General features: G+C 37.8%; 1 protein-coding gene and 1 long non-coding RNA gene across 4 annotated transcripts in view; one reads left to right on the forward strand and one right to left on the reverse strand.

Moving 5' to 3' along the window:
- The window catches only part of LOC110832624 (uncharacterized), a 149,865-nt gene that overhangs the window by 5,896 nt on the left and 121,570 nt on the right, over positions 1-22,399 (forward strand). The window lies entirely within an intron of this gene.
- LOC110832621 (uncharacterized) overlaps positions 9,316-22,399 on the reverse strand; it is a 62,147-nt gene continuing 49,063 nt past the window's right edge. Inside the window, exons 5-7 of one of the 2 annotated variants that reach the window (XR_015534898.1) lie at positions 13,123-13,369; positions 10,541-10,640; positions 9,316-10,336 (exon numbers count right to left, since the gene is read on the reverse strand). Coding sequence is in view for 1 of the 2 variants with exons in the window: in XM_022069777.2 (XP_021925469.1) it covers positions 13,135-13,369 (235 nt within the window). In the remaining variant the exon portion in view is untranslated. Of the gene's footprint in view, positions 10,641-13,122; positions 13,370-22,399 lie in introns of both variants that reach the window. The other variant, XM_022069777.2, reaches the window with a different exon arrangement.

Below are 22,399 nucleotides of genomic sequence, written 5' to 3' on the forward strand. Positions count from 1 at the left end.
AGCTCTCTGAAACCTTATACTGTGCTGATGAAAACGGATGTGTCCATGTAGATCGATCTGTCGTATCTCATTCAGTGTTGTTTGTTATGTCGAATAGAATTTACGTACCGTATGGCGAGAAATCTTTTTGAAAATGGTTTTCCCGTACTATATGTGATAAAAGCTTTTCCAGACTAGCTGCAAGGTGACACTAACATAGTATCAAGTTTAAATATACACGCTTTTTGCCTAGTATTTGTTTACATGTGCTCCATACATAGCTGAATGACGTATACATGATTGTAAAATAGGATCAACTGAATTATTTGTTGTTAATTCAAAATATGCACTTATCTCCCTTTTGCTGTACATATATAAACTATTAATCAGTATTTTATAAAAATATTATTATATATCTGCAGGAAGATCTGCCTCAAAAATGTTTAGAAAATGACCCCCGGGATATTGGTTTCTCCACCTCAACAAAGTTCCTGGCCATTCTCTTTGTGTGTATAAGACCCTGGGCATAGTCCCCGCGACTGTTGTCCTCCACCCTTTGTTATCCCCGGATCCAGCCCCATATAACTTATCCCGCTTGAAAAACCTAGTTGACACTCCAGGGATAAACTTGGTGACGTCAAAGTTTTGGAACTAGATCGGAAACTACACTCCAGCGGTCCGAAACACGATAATTGCTGGAATTGGCGGTGTCGGATTGAAAGTGAGTGTGTCCCAAGAACCTATAAGAAACAATTGATCGCACCTTGTGCCGGGTTGGGAACCACTGTTGTACATATTTATAATCGGCTTTCGTGTAATGATATTGTTACATGTGTGCTTACAAAATAATGAGGTACTTGAATGGATGCTGTTTATTTTAATACTGTAGACCAGTGGAATTCAACCTGGGGTACGCGAAGACATCTTAGGGGTACGTGAAATTTAAAAAATGTATAAAAACTGAATAATGAGTAACGTAATTTATTTAATTTATTTTAGGTGTAGATTATATACTGTATATAACTTGAATTATACACCAACATCTTTGGGGGTACAAAGTTGAAGAGAAATTATATCTGGGGGTACGCGAAGACATCTTAGGGGGTACGTGAAATTTAAAAAAATATATTATTTTATGATAAACACTGAATAATGAGTAATGTAATTTATTTAATTTATTTTAGATGTAGATTATATACTATATATAACTTGAATTATACACCAACAAGTTTGGGGGTACAAAGTTGAAGAGAAATTATATATGGGGGTACACGAACAAAAAATGTTGAGTACCACTGCTGTAGACAGTTCCATAGAGCCTATGACATCACCCTAAGCGCCTTTGATAACTTATTTGCGGGATGTTGTCGATGATTAAAGCTGCGTCCTTGTTTGTCTCTATCGGCGTGTCTATTTGTACGGCACTACCCTTTTCGCATGCCTGTGCTGTACTTACCCCTGGGTCTCTTAGTATAGGAGATCGCCCTAGGCTGTAGATAGGTGGAAGTTGAGACTCCATTGATAAAAGGAATGATAGAATTTATGTAGTAGACGTTAGCTTCAGGATGTTTTACGTACTTGTCTTTACGCACACTGTCTTGTGTTCGTGAATGGACAATAGAGTCTGGTATGCTACGAAATCTAGCAGTTAAAATGCTATATTTTGACGAACGGAATTTTTTAATGATATACGTGTAGGTATTCCAGAAACAAATAGACCTGGACTACTGGAGGAATAGGTGATATATTTTGTAATGGCGAAGGAAATATTTTATTGTATGATTTGAGGTTTTCATAGCGGTGAGCATGAAGATTTCTGTCTTCTGGGTTGTTGCGCTGTGTAGTCTGGTCGATGTTAACCAACGTTTCAGAGATCATATTCATCGCCCTGATGACGGAGGCAGTATGACCTCTGAAACGTTGGTTAACATCGACCAGACTACACAGCGCAACAACCCGGAAGACAGAAATCTTCAAATATTTTATTAATATGAAGGTATTGAGTCTTTTAGTAACAGCAGTTCAGGTTAGATTCCAGAGTTTATCGGCGCCTATGGTTGTGACACTGTTTCATCTCTCTGTGGGATTACAATGTCGTGAGTATTAATTAATTTTATGTCAGCGAAGCGAAACCCTCGTTTTAGTGATAATAGGAACGTTAGACCGGACAGGAAATGCAAGGAGCAGCGGAGTAGCGGTACGAAGAATAATGAACTACGCCCTCAGGATCTGACCCGTGAATGAATGCTCGCTCGTCCATTTGCCTGTTGTCTGTCAAGTAACAGACGAGACAGTACATTTATTTTCCCTCACCGAAGGAGGTTGCTGCAAGGTAATCCGATCTCGTAACTGCAATGGTACCGTGTATTTTCGAACGAACGCGCGTTCGAAAAAAAATCCTAGAGAATGTAAAATTTCGTCTTTCGGAGATGAGCCGTGGCAAATGTTGAATGTTATCCAAACTTTCGACAGACACTGTAGTTACTATCTTCAGGGTGAATATGTTAGTTGGGCGCTTTTGAAAACTTCTTGTAGGATGTAGACTTCCACGAATCAACTAACCCACTTTCCTAAACGTAATCTACTTGATGGTGGATATGCATGTTGATTAAGATTATTCACGTGTTAAAATGCATAGATGAACTCAATGGAGAGTTATTACAAGCTGTTGAGCTAATATTGTGTTCAGGTAAACATTTCAAGAACACATTAAATCTTTTCCACGAAATGTGTGAAGTGTTGCCCAGACGTGTTAAAAGTTAACTAATTGAATAGGAGTGACATTTATAAAATCGACATAGTTACAGTACGTTAACACCAACACGTAATCTTTGTTCGTCGGTTTTAATGGCATTTCTGTGAAACTGGATTCCAAGTACGACACAGTTTCGATAATAGTAGGATAATAATAGCACAAACTCATTTGGGTAATTTAGCTCAATCAACGAGACAAATTATGGTCACGTTTTCTGCAATTCTATTACGTCGATCATACTGGTATAGCTGTAAACCTATACATTTCTGTTCGAGACGTAGCCGGTTTAAATCTATCCTAGCTTACCAGCTGTTCTAGTCGATTTTTTTTTGTCTATGAATAGGTCATTTGAAAAACCACCGAATTCCACGAAACTCACTTCCGCGAGGAAATAAATTAGTAAACACTATTTTTCATCTTGATTTATTGATTGATAAAGAGTTGGTAAATATAGCAAGAGTCTATCACTTAGAGAATATAACTGGTTAGTGAGTCAAATGCATGACTCTGAAGTATAAGAACGTGTTGAGTGGGTAATTATATTCGTGACAGTAAATTTTATTAAAATTATTGTTAAACGATAAATTATAACAAATTCTGATTTTCACTGCTCTACTGTTAAAAGTGTGTTACATTCTTCGTTGCTGTTGGTGGGGTTTATCTTTAAAATGAAAGGAAAAACTGAATTATGCAGAACGACTGTCATTATAATGAAAAATAAAATAGGCGTTAGAAATATTTTCAGCTAATGCCAACTCTCCTTTTGTCATTAAAATTCTATGAGCGACGTGCCTACCTTGTGGTACAGGGAAAAAAAAACAATTCTTCGAGTTGGCATTAGCATGCGTACTTCAGACTGTGTTCCCTTGTGACAGTAGACGTACAATTAGTCTTGATGCACAGATGACGGCTTTCCTTTTCCTCTGCGTAGGCAGTTGGCACAAATTAAGTTTAAATATAAAATGAATTTAAAAAGACAGTCAAAACAAGACGTACACGGACAGGATTATAATAGAATTCCGATGTCGTGAATATAGTGAACGTTCACTTGTTTATAGCTACGTGAGTGTAAAACATTTCCTGGTCCTGATAAATTTTCAAAAATAAATTTGGCCTTAATTTTGCAACGAAATGTCGTAATGTAGTGGTTATCACTCCTACTTTTCAATCGGTCTGATTCGTAATTTCATTCCGGGAACAGCCTGACCCCAACTGATGTCCCTGTTCAGATTTGGTATGGACATTTTTCCATTAGAAGTTGCCCCTAAACTCGCATTTTTTTTTAATTTCGTTCCATCCCTACCACTAACATGGCGGCCACACCAACTTATTCAGTGTGTCAGTTGTCAAGTATAACTGATGCACTTGAGTCTTCTGTAAATCCATTAACCAACCAGAGTAATTTCTTTCAGTATCGTCTCCCACCGGCTTGGAGCACTGGGAGATTCTCAGTAATAGCGAAAGTGGTTTGTTGAGTTTAAAGCGAAGTATACCTCAAACACTTGAGGTAGACTTTAGAGTGGCTGACGGTGTCTTTGGACGGCGTTGAGTTGTGGGAATGTTTTGTACGCCCTAGCCGCACCCAGCTTCCCCTCCCCAGGAATGGGAAGTATGCCAGTGGCCTCGGGGTGATGTCTCAAGACACGTGGATAAATCAGAGCAGACTGGAGTAGGTGTCATTGATTGTGACGTGTGGACTGAAATTAGATGCCAGTAAGCACTGAAGATGGAGGTAGTATTTTCTTCTGAAACTCTTGGGACTGCATTATGCCTAATGGTTTTATTACAAATGTATAAATGACTGTATCAGCAAAATTTCACGTGCCGCTACGACTAGGAAATGCTTTAAACCAAGCACTTATCGAATATAGTGGATTGGGTGTTCCGTGTCTACAGAAAAGCCACGAAATAATCTCACTGTAGTTTATATATGATAGTCTGGGTGTGCAACATTTTGGTGATATCGGTGATTCGATAGGCTGCAGTCTGAATCTGCTTTCTAAATTCTGTATTCACGGTTGCACGTGTAATGACGACATAATTGAGTTTCATTCTCACAGAGATGGTATCGAGGGCGTTATAGCAGAATGGCGTATCAATAAATTTACTCTCATACAGGAGAATAAATTCTTACGCTTATTTGGTTTGACAGATGAGAATTATTAGTGTTCATACGCCCGAATGTAGTTGTATGTGTAGAGCGTCATCTGCGTTACATTCTTCTGGCATGATATGTTAGAACAAATATATCCGATTATGTAAATATGTTGATACTCTTATGAAATGTCGTCCTCGATGTTATTAGTTTTAAAGAATACGAATGATTCAGCATCTGATATGGGGCCGTTATGACAAATAGATACGTGAATATTATCATAGATATGAAGGCGAATAAATGTGTACGTGGATTGATTGCACTAATACATCAGTACGCTGTTTTACAATATTGCATCAGATATGCTTCACGTAACCTGAAAAATTGTTGTAATCCGTAATCTGACCAAATGCTTTGTTCTGTGGGAACCTAGTTTTGTTCCAATTGACTGCCTTCATTGTGAACATTTATCTATTCCACATGGATATTTGAACAGTAGATCAGCGAATATCGCAGTAATGTTTATCACTTCGTAATCTTGTGATAAATGCTCATCTCTTTATCACTAATTGTTTCTTGTGTCTCATAGGGATGAAAGGAATCGAAAACATTTTCGCTGCATGAATAAAAAAAAAGAAGAGATTTATATACCAAAATATGTGCCGCAAACTGAGTTCAACTTCAGGGAGAACTGGTTTCAAACTGCTCTATTTTTCTTGTTTCAGTTGTGTCCATTTATTTTATGTAAATGTCATACAGCTTTTGAAAACATGTCCACAGATTTTTATGGCTCTCTTTAATTATGAAAATTAAACGGTACTATTGTGTCTTGTTTTCCTTTGTTCTCCGTTAATACTCACAAGTCCAGCTTAATACCGTTCGCTCACTTGTTTTTTCTCGTTATGTCCTGTAGAATGACGCCTGTCACTGGATGGAGAACGAACATTTTAATCCAGACATAAGTACGTTTTAGACAAAGAGACGGTTCTTCCGCGAATTAACCCTTTTAAACTGAAGCTCGTCTAAATTATATTTAACAATTCAGCCCTTGCCTCTAAGAAAACAAAACATCTCTACAAAGATTAGAAGGTTAATTAAGTTAAATGAAATAATCGCTGTTTACAGTATACTCATACGAAACACATACATACAAAATGCAGTATTATTAGTTGTTAAAGTAGGTGGTGCATATGATTACCAATAGACTTTAAAATGTTAGTGAAGGAAAATTTCAGTGTCTCATGGCAGGTTATATAAAATGACTCGTCTGTAAGCAAACAACCTCATCAGAGGGCAGACGTGGTCAGTAAAGTAGACACGAAAGAGATTCAGAATATTCATGAGGAGTTTCTAAATGTTTATTTCTTTAATTACCCGATTATTTTTCACACACTCCCGGTATCTCGTATTGATCAAGTTGGTATGTCGGGTGCGATAACCCAATTGCAGTCTAATTATTTCGATCTGCATCTTCTCTTTCGGTAGATTCGTTTGATTTTCCTATGAAATATACGTCTGAAATGTCTGTGATCCGTGATATAGATCCGTAGTACCAAATTTAATCGGAATATGCGTACTTAAATTAGACTTTGTCGCTTGTCCATTAGTGTAGGAGGCGAAACGGTTATTGTATCTCCACTATAATTTCAGTTTATGTTTTACGGAGAGCATTAAAGTAATGACAGGAAGTTTACCGACGACTGGTACTACTGAGATCTTTCGTCATAACATTTTATTTGCACGAAGTAAATATGCCTACATCTAAGCGTTACTAATTCCAACTAAGAGGGGAAAGAAATAGTCTGAATTAATAAAAACTTCGAATTGTAGAAAATATTTTTCAAGTTGTTCTTCAAAAAGCAAATTTTATTACAATCCAGAAACATCTTATCTTAGATGACGTTAGGACATAAATATGACAAAAAGAAACTTTTATGAAAATGCTTGTATCCAAGACAAAATTACACAAAGAGTTCAAATAAGGTAGAAGAAATTAGGTATTAAGCCTGTGTATGTGTATTTCAAAACTTGTCTAAGCGGACAGGAAGTGGGAAACTCATTAAATTCTCGTTTAGGAAAAAAAAATCCTTATTTCCGCGTAAATAAAACAAAAAGGATGAAATTTGAATTATGGAGTCCCAATTAGTGAGATTTGATTGTAGTACATCTGCGTACACTTTTCTCTTGTTGTTAATCTGGTGTAAGGTTCAATGACCCCAGTGCAGACATGCATTCGCTGACTCTCACACCATCGACAGCATGACAGTCTGTAGTTGTTAAACGGGCAAATAAACTAATTGCTTCCGAGCAGACTAAATCACACGCGTCATTTTGTACGAGTCAGGAGACACGGTTTGAAATACCGTTGATTCTGCTCCGACGTAGATCCGAGACCTAATTGTATTTGCATCCTAAGTGCATGTGAAACGCTGAACCCAGATATGAAATCACATACACGAAAGTACAGCAGAAGGGAATGCATTCAGTGGCTAAGAGCATATTTTATGAATTGGAAGTCCATTGTTTTATCGAAATTCGTGTTCTGGATGTACCGAGACACATTCTAGGCTCATAGATCGCCTATACCCAGTCTTGTCCAGAGAAGATGTTGGGATAATTTCGGGTTTCAGATTAATCCTACATTTTGACGCTGTACAACGAGTGTAGTTAAGTTTGTTTAAATACATAATCTTTAGGCGTATGTATATAGAAAATTTTGTAACATTTCTTATATAAAAATCGGGTCGAAAGAGAATTTTGGACCCGAGAGAAATGAAGTAACAGGAGAGTAGAGAAAACTGTGTAACAGGATAATTAATAATTTTTTTTTCAATTGGTATCGTTAGGATGATTAAATCTAGAAACAAAAGCAGTATTTTGGCTCGAAATCTGCATGGTACAAGACCATTCAAAGGACCTCGGCGAAGATGGGGGACTAATAATATAGGCTGTGAAGATTTGGATTGGCTCAGCATAAGGACGACTGCCAGATTTCGTTATGACGGCGATGAAAATTGGATTCAGTAGCAACAGGGATCTATTAAAGAGTCGCGCAAGTCTCTGACTGTCAAAATGGATCATGTGCCGTGGAGTTATTACGGAATTCTCCTTTTGAATTGTATCTGAGTAAATATTTGTCCTCTTCTACATAGATCGAAATGTATTTTGTTAGACGCTACTATGCACAGGCATGAAACAAATAATGCCCTAAGCCCGAGAGCTAGTCTTATCCCGTTCTGAAACCCTGCGAGCATCTCGACGTGGCTGTAGCATCTTTCAGTGCCTACCCTAGCTGGATGTTCATGAGAATCAAACATTTACATTGATAGTATATTAATTCGGCTATGCTTCGTATCTTGTCTCGACTTAAAATTATTTTTATATATGAATATGCAACGAATGCTCCGACGCTCGTGTTAATGGAAACGTTTCCTGGCAGTAAGAAAGTGCGTCGTTATGACAATGGGAGAACGCTGCAAATGAACCGATTCCCTGGCAACAAATGTAATTCATTGAGCACGATCCTGTTCGCATTCTCGAAACACATTTATTTAATACATATATTTATTTTTCCAGTCTATACACAAAACTTGTTTTAAAATAATGTTGTTAAAATTATTTATAACATTTACAATATAAATTGCATTATGTTATATTTTATGGCGCTTTTCTGTGTCGTATAATATTACATTTATCACAGCGCTTTTGATTTCGACGACATGTTTCGATGTTTACCACATCATCATCAGGCTTATCAATTCATATATTTTTAAAAATTATTGTACATTTGTGCATTGCGTTTATAGATTTTTAATTTTCAGTCTTCATCTTGATTTGGAGTATGCATTTTGATGTTCATTATCTGTGAAATTAATTTTTTTGTTATAAATAATTTTAACAACATTATTTTAAAACAAGTTTTGTGTATAGACTGGAAAAATAAATATATGTATTGATGTAACACAAACATGACGCAATTAAGATACATTTATTTAAGTTCCATCCTTCCATCTTTTTGTGTTCTTTCAAGGTATTGATTTCCTATAGGATTCCCAATCAAAATTCTGCACTCATCTACATTTCCCCTTTCTAGCTACACATATTTTACTGCAGTGAAAATGTCCTTTATCATGAATTAAGTGACTTGATGCCTGTGACATCCTCAGAATCCGCTTTCCACCGTCTGCGTAGTCTTCCATCTCTTCGCCCCATGTGACGACACTGTTAATCTGAAATACTGAGGTACAGTGTAATTAGCTTTGCTCGTGAGGCGAGGGGAAAATACTGTAGGTTAGGAAATATCCACCTTCAAGTCCACACGTCGTTATAACCCTGAAGACCAACACCGCCTTTACAGTATAAATCTCAAATTTTACATGTTGTTTCTTACGTACTAAGTTAAAGAACTTTTCTTCAAACCAGGACCCTAATGACGTAACCTGACCTTCATTTGCAAATATACAGGAAACCAGAATTGACAAGGAAATTAACAACTAGACAAATATTTATTTAAAACAAAAGATAAATAGCAACATATACAGACAACTAGTGACCATTATATATAATATAAGAAACATTACTTTAACACACAATATACATAATACATGTTTAGATAGCTTGGTACAGTGCTATCCTTTTAAAGCTGGTACTATCGCACAACATAAACTTATTCACATAATACGATCTTTGGTGACAACAGCGACAAAATTGTGTGTGTGGTTACCTGGACACAGTACGACATTTATAATTTCGTGACTTTTTCATTGTATCACATCTGCAGCAGTCCAGTTTTTTTATTTAGTCACGATATATATTGAATTCATCATCACGCTAATGAGTTGACAGAAGTTGAACTGGTGTAATAATTCTTTTAGTTTTGAAGGGTAATGTAGCTTAGAGTTGCACCAAAATACAACTTTGTAATTATGGTACAGTACAATAATACACAATCTGATATATAGGACAAATATTTAAAAGTAAAAATCTTAATGATTTTTAGATTTTTCTGTTTCACAGGTGTTTTGCGTTTTACAGAATTCGCAGTAACATCTTAGCACGTAGAATTTTTTAACCCCAATACAACTAATTTGAACATTAATTTGAAGAAACACTCCTGTTATTTTATGATGGCTTTTTGGCAAGTTCCAGAGACACGGTATGTCATATGTCTGGGGGAAAACAACATATTTGTTTTACATTTTCTTAGTTTCATCACATGACACCACACACCAATCCTTTCTCGTGCGTAGTTAATCAACCATCTTGGTCCACACAAACCTACGAGAGGTAAATTTGTGAGAATGTTCTCTCTCAACTTTCCTACGCAGCCAAAACTGCGGTCACTATAAAACAATAGTACTATATCCATACACGTTATAGTCAATTATTCATATTAATACACTTTTTTGTTCAATTCTCGGTTTTTTTATTTCCATGTAATGACGCTTTTTCTGCAACAAGTGCGCAGTTCTCCACGGATCAGGGATCTTCTCATCTTGGGAATAAGTCTAGAAACCAAAATTAGCTCTTTCTTAAACTTTAGTTAACATCTGGTATATGGAGCATACACTTCATTTATAGACCAGTATTTAAGCTGTTATTTAAAGTCTGTTATCACTAAAATTACACGAGATTCACAGAAACTGTATTAATGTGGAAAAACGACATTAACATTCGTAACTCCAAAACCAATATTGTATAAAAGTACCAACCAGGAAGAGCTTAGGAAACAAATACGGAACAGCACTATTTGGAGCCATCTTGTTCTTTTGTCATTCCGTCTTCAACCAAGATCAGCAATTAATTCCGACACTGAAACACAGAATTTATTCTGACAGTGAAATAAGGGCTGTTGGAGTATAGAAAGGAGATGGATGTCTTTTGGGTTGTAGAGTCGTGTAGTCTGGTAGATGCCTACCAACTTTTCAGAGGTCCTAGCTTCCCCCATCATCAGGGCGATGAGTAATCGCTCTGATGATGGAGGCAGTTCTGTCTTCACAAGTATTTTCTGAGAGGTGTTAATGGCACTAAGAGAAAACACAACAAACCGGGGTATTCTGCACCCTGTCGCCACCGTAATGGATCGATGTAAAGGGAACTGATTACCGTAAATGCATGTCTAATACAGTGACACAGGGAAAGAGGATACATTTCTGGGGGGGGGGGGGGGAACAAAACAAAAACGATTCGCAATGCAAATAATGTGAGCGTGCAGTTCACCCATTACGCACACACGAAAGCGTTTGGTTCTGTATAAATAGTATAGCCAGTCGAATATGACCTTTATGACGTAAATGAAATTCTATGTTCAGAATGTTTTTCTGCTATACAAACACGAGCAGTTAATTACTGTTATGAGTTCTTGCAACGAGTTATTTGTCAAGGAGCGGAACAGAGTCTTTCCGAAGAATATAATAGTCGCTTACTCCGTCAAGATGATTTTCGCCATTTACGGAAGCCCAGGGTTCATTGCAATGTTCGCAAGATCCGACGAATGGGATGAGATCCATTTTAATATCGTCCTCTTGTTCAATTTTTATCAGTCTAATCATAATAAAATATTATTATTAAATATTAAAATATTATTACAATTAACATTTAAATATTTAAAATATATTAAAATGATGCTCTCTATCGAAATGTTCGATTTACATTAGAGCATCATCTTTTACACTACATGTTTCAGTTCTAAATGAACCATCTTCAGGTGTATAATCCATATAAACTCAAATGTAATATCCTAAGTGCAATCCTTCGTCAGATGTCCATCAAATATCAGAAAGTTTTCCTCTTCCAGACCTATTGTATTTTAATATCGCATTCAAGGTCGTTTCGTCCTCTCTTAAACACACGTCTCCAAAAATATCTCTTACCTTCAGATATTACAACCAAGATTTTGATGCATTTATCATCTCTCACTGTGTCTCCATAGGTTATAACGTGAATGCATGGAAGAGAATTGTCCAGAATTATAGCCAAAACTATGAGAGCTGTGTTTGCGTGATATTCAAATACTTGTTTTCCGGGTTGCATGGTCAGGAAGGAAGGGCTAGTTTAGATGTGGTAATGCGAACGAAATTAGGCCGTGTGTAGTTTAATTAATTGCAACTGTTATAATACTTAGCTAAACAAAGTTTAACTCTCGAAGGAAATGACACTAGGGAAATACTGTGTTAATTGTAAATATTTGGGGATGAAAAGCATGATACATGAATTCAGGAGAAAATAAGTTTGTGGCCTTAAATTTAGACGTTGAATGTTATATTATGTCATACAAGAGTCACGAGGAAGACTAAACGAATTAGGTACAAGACAGTGACATGGTATTACGTATATGGTTCGGAAACATTGCATTTGAAGAAGTTTTTTCTGTAAGTTATGTTAAAATTGTTTGTTTGGATACGGGCGCAACAGTGGTTTATATCTTTCAGTTCAAAGGATTTTCATGAGTCTGACAGTTCTCTCTCTACAAGATGTAGGCTCAACTAGAATGAAAACGTAACCGTTTAAAATGTATAATAAAAATACTTGTCATTGTTCTTACCAGCTCATCCTTGAGATAAGATTATTTGGCTACAGGGTTATGCAGTGTGGAGTGAAATGTTGGTGAAGCACCGGTCATGGCTTAAATCAGGGAACTATCCCTTTGTATTGACATGCGACTGGAGAAAAACTGCGGGAATAGAGTTATAGGCCTAATAAATGATGTCCAGTCTGAGATGCAGAAATCTAAAGTACGTGGTAGTATCCCCTTTAGACAAATGAAAATCTTCGTTTTGATACCGATAATTCTCATGAGGTTTTTGGTACAGAGTTATAACAGTTATAACAGCGAGGCGTAGCTCGTAATTTCGCTGCACCAGCAACGTAAAGAAATGGGTAACGTAGCCCTCAAGGAAAGCTACATCGTTGTTTGAGGCACGAAGTTCCATTTTCTGTGACAATCGCGCAAAGACGATACGAAAAGAAATCCTGAAAGCTCCTTTTAAATAAGAATTTAGTTACGCGTAATTCAAACTTCATCAAGGAACATTTTTGTATGGAAAATAACTGAGTTATGGCGGCAGAGAGACGGCGACGCAAATGTAGAACCAGAGGTCTGAGACCGAAAATTTCGTGCTCAGCCTTCGGAATAAATGCATTGTTTTCTAGACATCGCAACCGTGAAGCGAAGTTAAAGGCTACCCTATGGGTCAGCCGGACTCGGCGGGAGGAGCGTATTTACTCTTCAGCCTGAGATTTTGCAAGAATAGTTCCGTGAAGTATGCCACGACCATTTCGTGATAATTGTTACCTTTGAGGACGTCTAGGTGTACTGCTGGGGATTGCAGTGGTAGCGGGACAAGCTCTTCAGCTTCTTGCGTATGAGTTGAAGCATACATCGTCGGAAAGTGATGCCACACACGGAGTAAAGAAGGAAGTTGATGCTGAAGTTGGTGTAGTACAGAAGCATAAAGAATTGCTGCAGACACCACAGGGACGCAGGAGTCTGCTGGCGCCACAGCGAGAAACACACGAAAACGTAGAGGCGTATGACGTAACTGAAACACAGGAAAGTAGATTTTAATACACTACACATCACTAGAAAATTAACACTGCAGAGATTATTAGATAATTTTATCTTCTTCACAACTCTTCCACTCCTCCCACAAAATCGCCTCCTGACACATCACTCGATTCATCACTACCCCCGCTGTTGTCCACTCCATTATCTTCAATTATAATATGTTCAATAGCGTCTTCGATTATGCCTTCTTGCTCATAATAAATTTTTTTCTAGTTTTTCCACATGCCGACATACATTATCCCATTCCTCTTGCCGAATTTCTTCGAATCTCTGGCAACACAGATGCTCGACGTCCTTAATTTTGAATGTAGTGTTCTTGCTTGCATCCCATTATTTTACATCTGCCCTAATAAGTTCAACGGGGTTTAAATCGGGATTGTAAGGCGGAAGTCTCAGCACAGTACGTTCTTTTTGTGCTAAAATGTGATTAATTACATAATATTTTTTCTTTGATTTATTTAATTTGATTAAATCGTACAGTTGAGCTTTGAACACGTTGTTACAAAATGGAATGTTTATTTCCAGTAGTCAGTCTTTCATTTCGTTCTTCCTTGATTAAGACGTCGGTGGTTTGTCTGTCTGAGTGTTGTGATACGAGGCGTTATCAACGACCAGAACGATCAGGTGTCATGTTGTTAACACAGCTCAGTCACAAGATAACAATTATCAGGCTTCTGCACTGACACAGACTGTACTGACCGACGGAAACTCCTTACTTTCTTCCTTCATTGATTGGTCCGCATACTGGACACTTCTTACAAGGTCAGCGGCCATAATCGGTGGATCCAGTTCTACTGCATCTGGCGGCTGTAATTAATTTATCCGCTTGGTAATCAACGGCGAGTAACTGTTTTAAAATACGAGTAGAAACTAAACTAAAGTCGTCGGTACATTTTTGCCTTGCTTTATCTTTAGTTTCGAGTTTCCTACCCCGCCTCGATCGGCCCCTTGCTTTCTCTCCACCCGGTTTACGGACTTCCGTGTCAGTTACTCCCTTTTTATCTCGCCTGACAGCGATTCATTGGTTTTCTTCCCACTGGTCATGCTGTAACACTGCCTCTGAATGCTGGCGACTGGACAGTTTGCTTCAGGTCATCAATCAATGTCGCCCGTCTCCTTACTTATTGGATTTATTTCGGGGCTCTTCAGCACAGCAGAGCTACGAAGGGGGTTGTTGTTGTTGTTGTTGTACGTTACAGCGAAACGAATATGAACTGTCGGTTGTGATTATTTATGAGCGGTGCTTCTGCAAATTGTGGCCCACTTCCGTGACCTTGAGTCATTTCTACCCTGTTTAGTGCAAATTGTTTCGTCTGTATTTATGTCTGTTGCAGTTAGATTACTCTGAGGAAACACGCGGCCGACATACAAACTGACACACAGCGACGTTGCCCTCACTTTTTTTTATAAACTGGAACTTGTTACTGTTATCCTTAAATATTTGTGCCCCTTTAAGTTCAGAACGTATTCCAAACTCCTATACGACTTACATAGATATTTATCAAATTTAGGGAATCTTTGATTTATTTTGTTTTGAAGATTTAAAGTTTTTTAAAAGGTTTTACTAGGTCTATTGTGGTGTGTTTTTAACGAAATGCAATGGAAAAGCTATATGTGATAACACAGTGTCTTTAAGATTTACAAATTAAATTAGTAGACACTTCTGTAATATTACGGCGACCTCTTTTATATCCTAGTTTATTCACAATTTCGAATGCCAAAGTTTATCTGAATAACATGACCCCAAATCCGATATCGTGTTCTTTATTTTTAACAATTTTAATTTTTGGATTATCAGTCTCTGTCGCTTTTATTATACTCCCCCCCAAAAAAGTAAGCTTCCGTGGAACACAGTTTTATAATATCATCGAAATCATATTTCGATTCAAAATTTAGTTATTACCTAAAATAAAACATAACGCATCTCCATTACAAGGATCAGTAGGTTAATGTCGTATGAGGAAATAATCGCTTCTTATTCTGATAAACATATTAAACCAGTAGATGCAGATTTATTACATGTTAAGAAGCAGGTGGTACATATAGTTACTACTGGTTTTTAATGGGGAAAATATCAATAGACCAAGACGTACGTATTTGTATGCTTTAACACAGTGGTATTCAACCTGGGGTACGCGTACCCCCGAGGGTACGCGAAGACATCTTAGGGGGTACGTGAAATTTAAAAAATAAATTATTTTATGATAAACACTGAATAATCAGTAATGTAATTTATTTAATTTATTTTAGATGTAGATTATATACTATGTATAACTTGAATTAAACACCAACAACTTTGGGGGTACAAAGTTGAAGAGAAATTATATTTGGGGGTACAAAGTTGAAGAGAAATTATATCTGGGGGTACGCGAACAAAAAAAGTTTGTATACAGCTGCTTTAACACACCAATGACTTTGCATGATGACACAGTTTTTTTGTAATGTGTGTAGCATTTGAAGTCCCTGATATTCCTACTGCGAGATCTTTTCGGAGAGCCTCGAAAGTTTAGCTTGATACAGTTTCAGGGAACAAGAACAGTTTTTCGAACACGGCATTCGATTCTTCGGCTTCTGACCCCCCCCCCCACTTTTTTTGGCACTTCTGCGTACCAATAAGCTGTCTGCTTAAAAGCCAAGAAACGTGTTCTTGAAAATTATACCAGCAAGTGAATGGAAGCAGGAAACGATGTCTTTAGTCTAGGCTGTAGGCGATTGTAATGCGGAGTGTCAGTAATTTCTGCGTGACTACGTCAGAGCTGCAGTTATTTAAATTACTCTTTTTTCCAATTCAGTGGCGATCAACCGTAACAGTAATAAACGATTCGGAAACTGACTGACTCTGTGATACAAAAGTATGCAGGGCTGTCTTGTTAGTTTTATTGATGATAGTATATTAACAGATACGAAGATAGGACAGCGGCGAGATAAATGACGTTCATGAGTTCATGAAAATTTGTTAATTAACTGAATACTCATGTGCGATTTTGAGCACGTTCATAGCAGAACATTTATTTTCACTGGAGAACAACACTGTCTGAAAATAAACAACTTTGATGCCATTAAGTTTAGAATACTTTTACGTACTTGTAACATTTTTACGTTAAATTGTTTTAGTTAGAATATTGCGGATTAGTATTGCATAAGCGTGTTTCACCCTCAGTACAGTTCTCATCAAAATTCATCGGTCGTAAACGTAAACAATCGACTGCAATTTGTAAGGGATTTCATGCCATTAAATCGTTTTGCTGACACGTGCGTTATGTTATTTGAATTGCCTCTTGGTAAATTTAATCCTTTATAGTGTCATGGCTCTAATACGTTCTGTCTAAACACGTGGCTGACAACGCTCAGATTGCGTTTTAAGGGATGCGTCCTGTTGTCTGTTGAACGTTAGGTTGACATTACGTCTACACAACTATTCTTGATTGTAGTTTCAATGTTAATTAGGAATCTACTATGTGTTTCGACATTAATCGATCATGTTCAGATGGTTCTGTTTGAGTATTCGAAACTAATACGTATGGTTGCTGATTTGTACACACTTGTATTGCTGACTTCGCGATGTAATGGACTGATTCTTAATGAACTTTGAAACTGCTGCCTTCCGCTACCTTCTTTTTTTATTATTTAGTGTTCTGTCTGACGACAGGTTCATATGAACAGGATCCTTCCCTCCTTTTCTCGGACTGGGACCTGTTCATATACGTTCTTGGCAGATGATCCAGAAGTGGTTTGCCATTGCCTTCTTCTGTGTGTGAATGGAGTAATTGTTGGGATGCCACGGAGGAAAACTCCGTGTTGCCTAGACCACGGCCTTGACCAACACAATTTATAAATTCGGGCACCGCCGGGAATCGAACCCGAGACCCCAGGATTACAAGGCCAGCGTTCTAAACATTTTTACCATTAATAAAAATGTGCCATAAGTGCTTTCCACATTTGATAAAGCGTTATGTAAACTACGAATAATCGGTTAGAAATGGTCTCAGGGCAAGTAGTTCCTGAAGGAAGACAGAGTTCAGAACACGGAGGGAGGAAATGATAAAGCGAGAAGCAAGAATATAATGACGCACGGATTAAGAGAGAGGGTGGAGAAGGATTAGTCTGGTCAAAGGAGAAAAGCCGATGAAATATCAAAAGATGTACACGTTAAGAAGTTAACTATGTGAGACAACGTATAATTAGGATGACGTCATCCATGAAGCTAGTGATGAGAATGGAATGAAGTTATGAATATGGCAGATACAAGTTACAAAAACCCAGAGACTAACCAAATTTACATAAAGAAAGTCAAACAAGAAAAGTTTAATGTAACATTTTAAGCCAAAATTCTTGTAAGAACTTGTGACGTCTACTTCAGTGAAATTATGAAATTTCGTATATCGTGAGGCTACCAGGAACTCTAAATTAGTAATTATACAATTAGTGGTCCATTTTTATTATTTCTTCTGATATTGTGTCCCATCACACGGGCCTATTTATGTCAGGTATAATATCAATTTTGTGCATTCCCTACATTCATGGATAACACGTACAAATATTTTATGAAGAGTTTGCAGGTACATTTTTACCCCGCCTCCACAAAAAAATGTCACCTGTAATATTTTAGGTATTTTTCCTTGAAGTTCCCACGTCAATTCTGGGTAATGCTTTCGAATGAGTTACGATTGCTTCATTTCAAATTATTGCGTACTGTATAAAACGTATAACTGAAACAGAGCCGTTAAACAATCTGGGGCTCAGTTAAGTTAGAATTTTGCAGTGGAACCGAGATCTGTTTCATTTAGACTTTCAGCATTAAACGCCTTCTGCTTGTTAACGGAGCGTGTTCGAACGTCTTCTGTCTTGGAAGAATAATATCCATGGGATAGTCGAGAGAGCATTGATCCTAAGAAAAAAGCATCAGCCGGTGTGAATAACATCATATATAAGCTGTCATTCTGTATTTCAATCGTCTGTCATTCGTGTTTTGGCATTGGCATTAACAAACTGGAACTGTGTGGTGTTACTGACTTCAACAAGAAGGCATGCAAAGCCTAAGATGGTAAACTAACTTCAGAAAATGAACGGATAGTATCGAGACTTTTGACTGATTGTTTCATATCCGTAGCTACTGAATTATCTCCATGCAACAATGTTTTATGAGAAGCTGTTGTTCGCTCAAATCCTTTTACAAGTGTGTTGCAATGTTCCGATAGTATATCGTCTCCATACAGAAGTACATTCCTAATTTTGGAACTGTGTTATTTTAATACAGAAAACATTTATTTTTGTGAGGGGTGTTTAATGAACATTAAAAAATAAATCTAAGTAGAATTGAATCCCTGCCGGGTTACAATGTTGTTACGTTCTCGTGTTTTACTTTTTCCTCTACAAGCCAATACTAGGATAATACTTTCAGAGAGGCCTTTTCGACGCAATTACACATTCTTGCGTTTTAAACGTACATAGTTTATTCGATGCTGAAGAACCGGAATACAGCCGAGGTTATTAAATCGAAGAATCGCTGTCCGAAATGCATTTGCTTGCCAAATGCAATTTTAACCTTAAGTAATTGTTTGCAGAATGTGTTGACTGTGGAAGCATTATTTATTCACCACTCATTTACCTGCACGTACTGATAATCCTAGAGAGTTAAAAACGGGCGTCAGTTTGTTTAGCATGTGCGTTTAGCCTAAGTGCCAGATTGTCACTGCAGATAGCGCTAATACCTGCCAGTTACGCCTATCTGATTCACTAGATCCGCCGTTAAAAATATAGAAGGTGGCACAAACACGTGGAGAGGTTTGGAGCCAGAGCCTTTTACCCTAGATCCTCACTCAGTCTACGTAAGTTCTCACCAACTGTCTTCAGCACCAGACGTCGCGGTTTATTGTTTAAGACTTCTTAAATTTCTTGCGGGCTCAAGACGTGTATTTCTTGGTTTTATTCAGTTTAATAAAGTTCTTGCATGGAGTCCTCGAATAGGTCTTTTCCCTCTCCTTCCACATCAACACCATTTTATTACTCGTAACTAAACCTGTTAAATTAGAGAAATGCTTTCTACCATCCAAGCCAGAATCCGTTTATCACCGTCTCCTATCTACAAACGTAAATAACAAAATACAAAAAATGTGATATGACTATCTGTGGTTCTGTGTGGTTGGGAAAATTTGTCTCACTCTGAGGAATTAAGATAGATTGAGGCGTGTGAGAACAGGGTACCGAGGAGAACATATGAACTTAAGACGAAGTAACTGCAGACTTGAGAAAATTACAAAATATACACTTCACTCGATGCTATATAGTCTGAGCTGAGAGAGTCGATATTTAAACCATAAATATAAATAGACTACTTGAGAGATCTTGGCATAGATGGGATGATAGTATTCAGATGTTATATGTGAGGGTTTGAAATAAATTTATCTGGTTTAGGATAGAGACTAGTGCTGGGCTGTTGTGAGCACGGTATAAACATTAGGGTTTAATACTTTCTTTACTGACCGAACGACTGTTACCTTCTGAAAATTAACTGTGTTGCATTTAGTTACAGCTGTTTCGTGGGTGCTATGACCTGGAGTTTTCTGTACTCTGGTGGGAGTACTGCAGAATCCAGGTCCATAGCTCACGAACCACCTAACCTAACCTTAGTCATCCTGTCATCCGATTAAAAAAGTTGATGTAGAGAAACCGCGTAAACTTGAGTCCGGAAAATCGGTTACCGAGACGGGATTTGAAACCGACATTTCCCGAGTACGAAGCATGAGTGCTAACCACAGTACCACGGCCTTCGAGGAAATTTATCGAACACGTTAATAATGAATAGTTGAGATTTGAGGTTCTTATGGCTGTGGAAATGAGGCACTGGATTTTGGTGCCCTGTAGGCAGATGCCAACGTTTCGGAGAAAAACAGTTTTCGTATTAAGGGCTGAAATGGCGATGCTGAGAACTGGAAGGATTTATATACATCCTCACATGCCATGGAGACTGGGTTAGAAATTGACCTTCATTTGTGCGAAATTATTATTCGTTGCAAATATTTTCCTAGCGAAAAAATTGACATACGCACTGTTTACTCTTTCGCGGCGGACAGTGTGTGCACACAGCCATCTTTATTATTCCGAAAGCGAATGGATTCCACGCCTCTGTGGGATTTAATGCTTTGATGTACCCTCTCTTCTTCAAGAGCAGTGATTGGTTACTTTAAAGTCAACTAAAACACAACACTTCACCATTACATTAATCAACTGATTAACGCTGTTTAAGGAAATAATCCCTTTTTGCAGTGAGAATAATACGAAACCCACAAATACAAAATGAAGTGTTATTGACCGTTAAAGCAGGCGGGACATATAGTTGCCTCTGGGCTGTCAAAAGTGTAACTACTGGCGTTGAGGTCGTCAGAATTAAAATGGATCTTAAGGAAGTGAGGTTGAAGAGTTTTGATTGGATTCATCTGGATCTAGATAGGGACTGGTGGCGGACTCTTATGAACACAGTAGTGAAAGCAGAAGGTCATCTTCACACCCGCCGCCGTCAGAACTTCGAATCCTACTTAGCCGGGGAAACTCTTGACTGACTGACTAAGCTTTTGTGGGAGTCTGTTCCCTGTCTGAGGTTAGTTTTGTGGTTTAAATAACCCACGGACTAATGGACACTGGTAGACTGTTCACTCTAACGACACGGCACGATGTGCCAGAACACTGGAAACCTCACGATAATTTTGTCGCTGGTTTACACCACGGCCGGAGATCATAAATTTCCGGTATTGCCGGAAGTATTATATTCACTTTTCTGCGTCTGTTTTTCTTTCCCAATAAATTCTGCCTGTCCTGTCCTGTCCTCTCTTCACGGAGCGGACACAGAAAGCCTCAGATACACAGACATGTAAAATATTCTCTGCAGTATTGGAGGCCTGTCGTGTCTTTGCCGATAGGATGACGTGACGTATCTTCGTGAATGGAGCCTTAAAGCGACGTCATCCATGTTAGCGCCTTTATGTATTGATTCGACTTTCTGCAGCACGTTGGAGTCGGAGAAGTTGCCGCTGGCGCAAGGCGGAATTCCAATGTTTATTTAGGAAATGCCTGAAAGTTTACAACACGAACTGAACAGCAGAAGCACAATGCTCGGTAGCGATGTATTCACGGCGCACACTTTTAGACTCTCACCATCATCACAAGAACTAAGTTTTGAGATAATTTGCGGCAAGAAGACACAACTTTGTTTTTAATTACTGCCTCTTAATCTTAGAAATTGTGAAAGCTGTTATGAGCACGTGGTGGGCTTCATTGATGGGAGACGAAAAGCTCAAATCGTACTTGACATTTGTCCGTGTGTTTGATTGAAATGTCAAGATATGGAAAATATTCATAAGCAAAACTCTATTTTACGTAAAACAGTGCAGTACAAATCTGAAAGAATGTGTTTTCTTCTCTCGCTATATTCTGTCTATACATAGACCTATAAACATGTTGGAGGTCTGAAGTATCCCTTTTTTCCTGATACCGAGTGTACGCGTAAATTTAAATGTTACTCAGCTCATCAGCCAAAATTGTCATCACCATATTGATGAATGAATGAGCAGCACTTTTGATCTCGGAAAATAATGTTAACCACCGCGGTGCATTTGCCTTTGAAAATTTAAACTGCTTCATACGACTGGGACACGAATAAAAAACACAGTAATTACTGAATTTTGTTGATTGGGGTGTAAGGGTTATTGCGCTCTTTTTGAGGGCGTTAGCATTCCCTGCAAAGTGGCCGTTTAAATCCACCCTTCGAAGGGCGTGTAACAAGCCGAGATTCTGCTTAATAGACTGTATGAAACATTGAAGTTCTAACTACCAGAAAGCAGGAAATATTGGCATAGTTTTGCGTTTATTAGATTCAAGATAATCTGTTCACTTATTTTGTACAACCTGTTATTCATTACATGCAAAAATTACTTCAACTTGATGTATCTTCTCAGAGAAATTTAATGTTACTTTAGTTCTTCAGGAATTAAAATTTAATTTAAGTCAT

The sequence above is a fragment of the Zootermopsis nevadensis genome, unplaced genomic scaffold, assembly GCF_977971745.1.
Source record: "Zootermopsis nevadensis isolate Lab colony 2312 unplaced genomic scaffold, Znev_1.0 Znev_ptg000012l, whole genome shotgun sequence".
NCBI classification, from domain to species: domain Eukaryota; kingdom Metazoa; phylum Arthropoda; class Insecta; order Blattodea; family Termopsidae; genus Zootermopsis; species Zootermopsis nevadensis.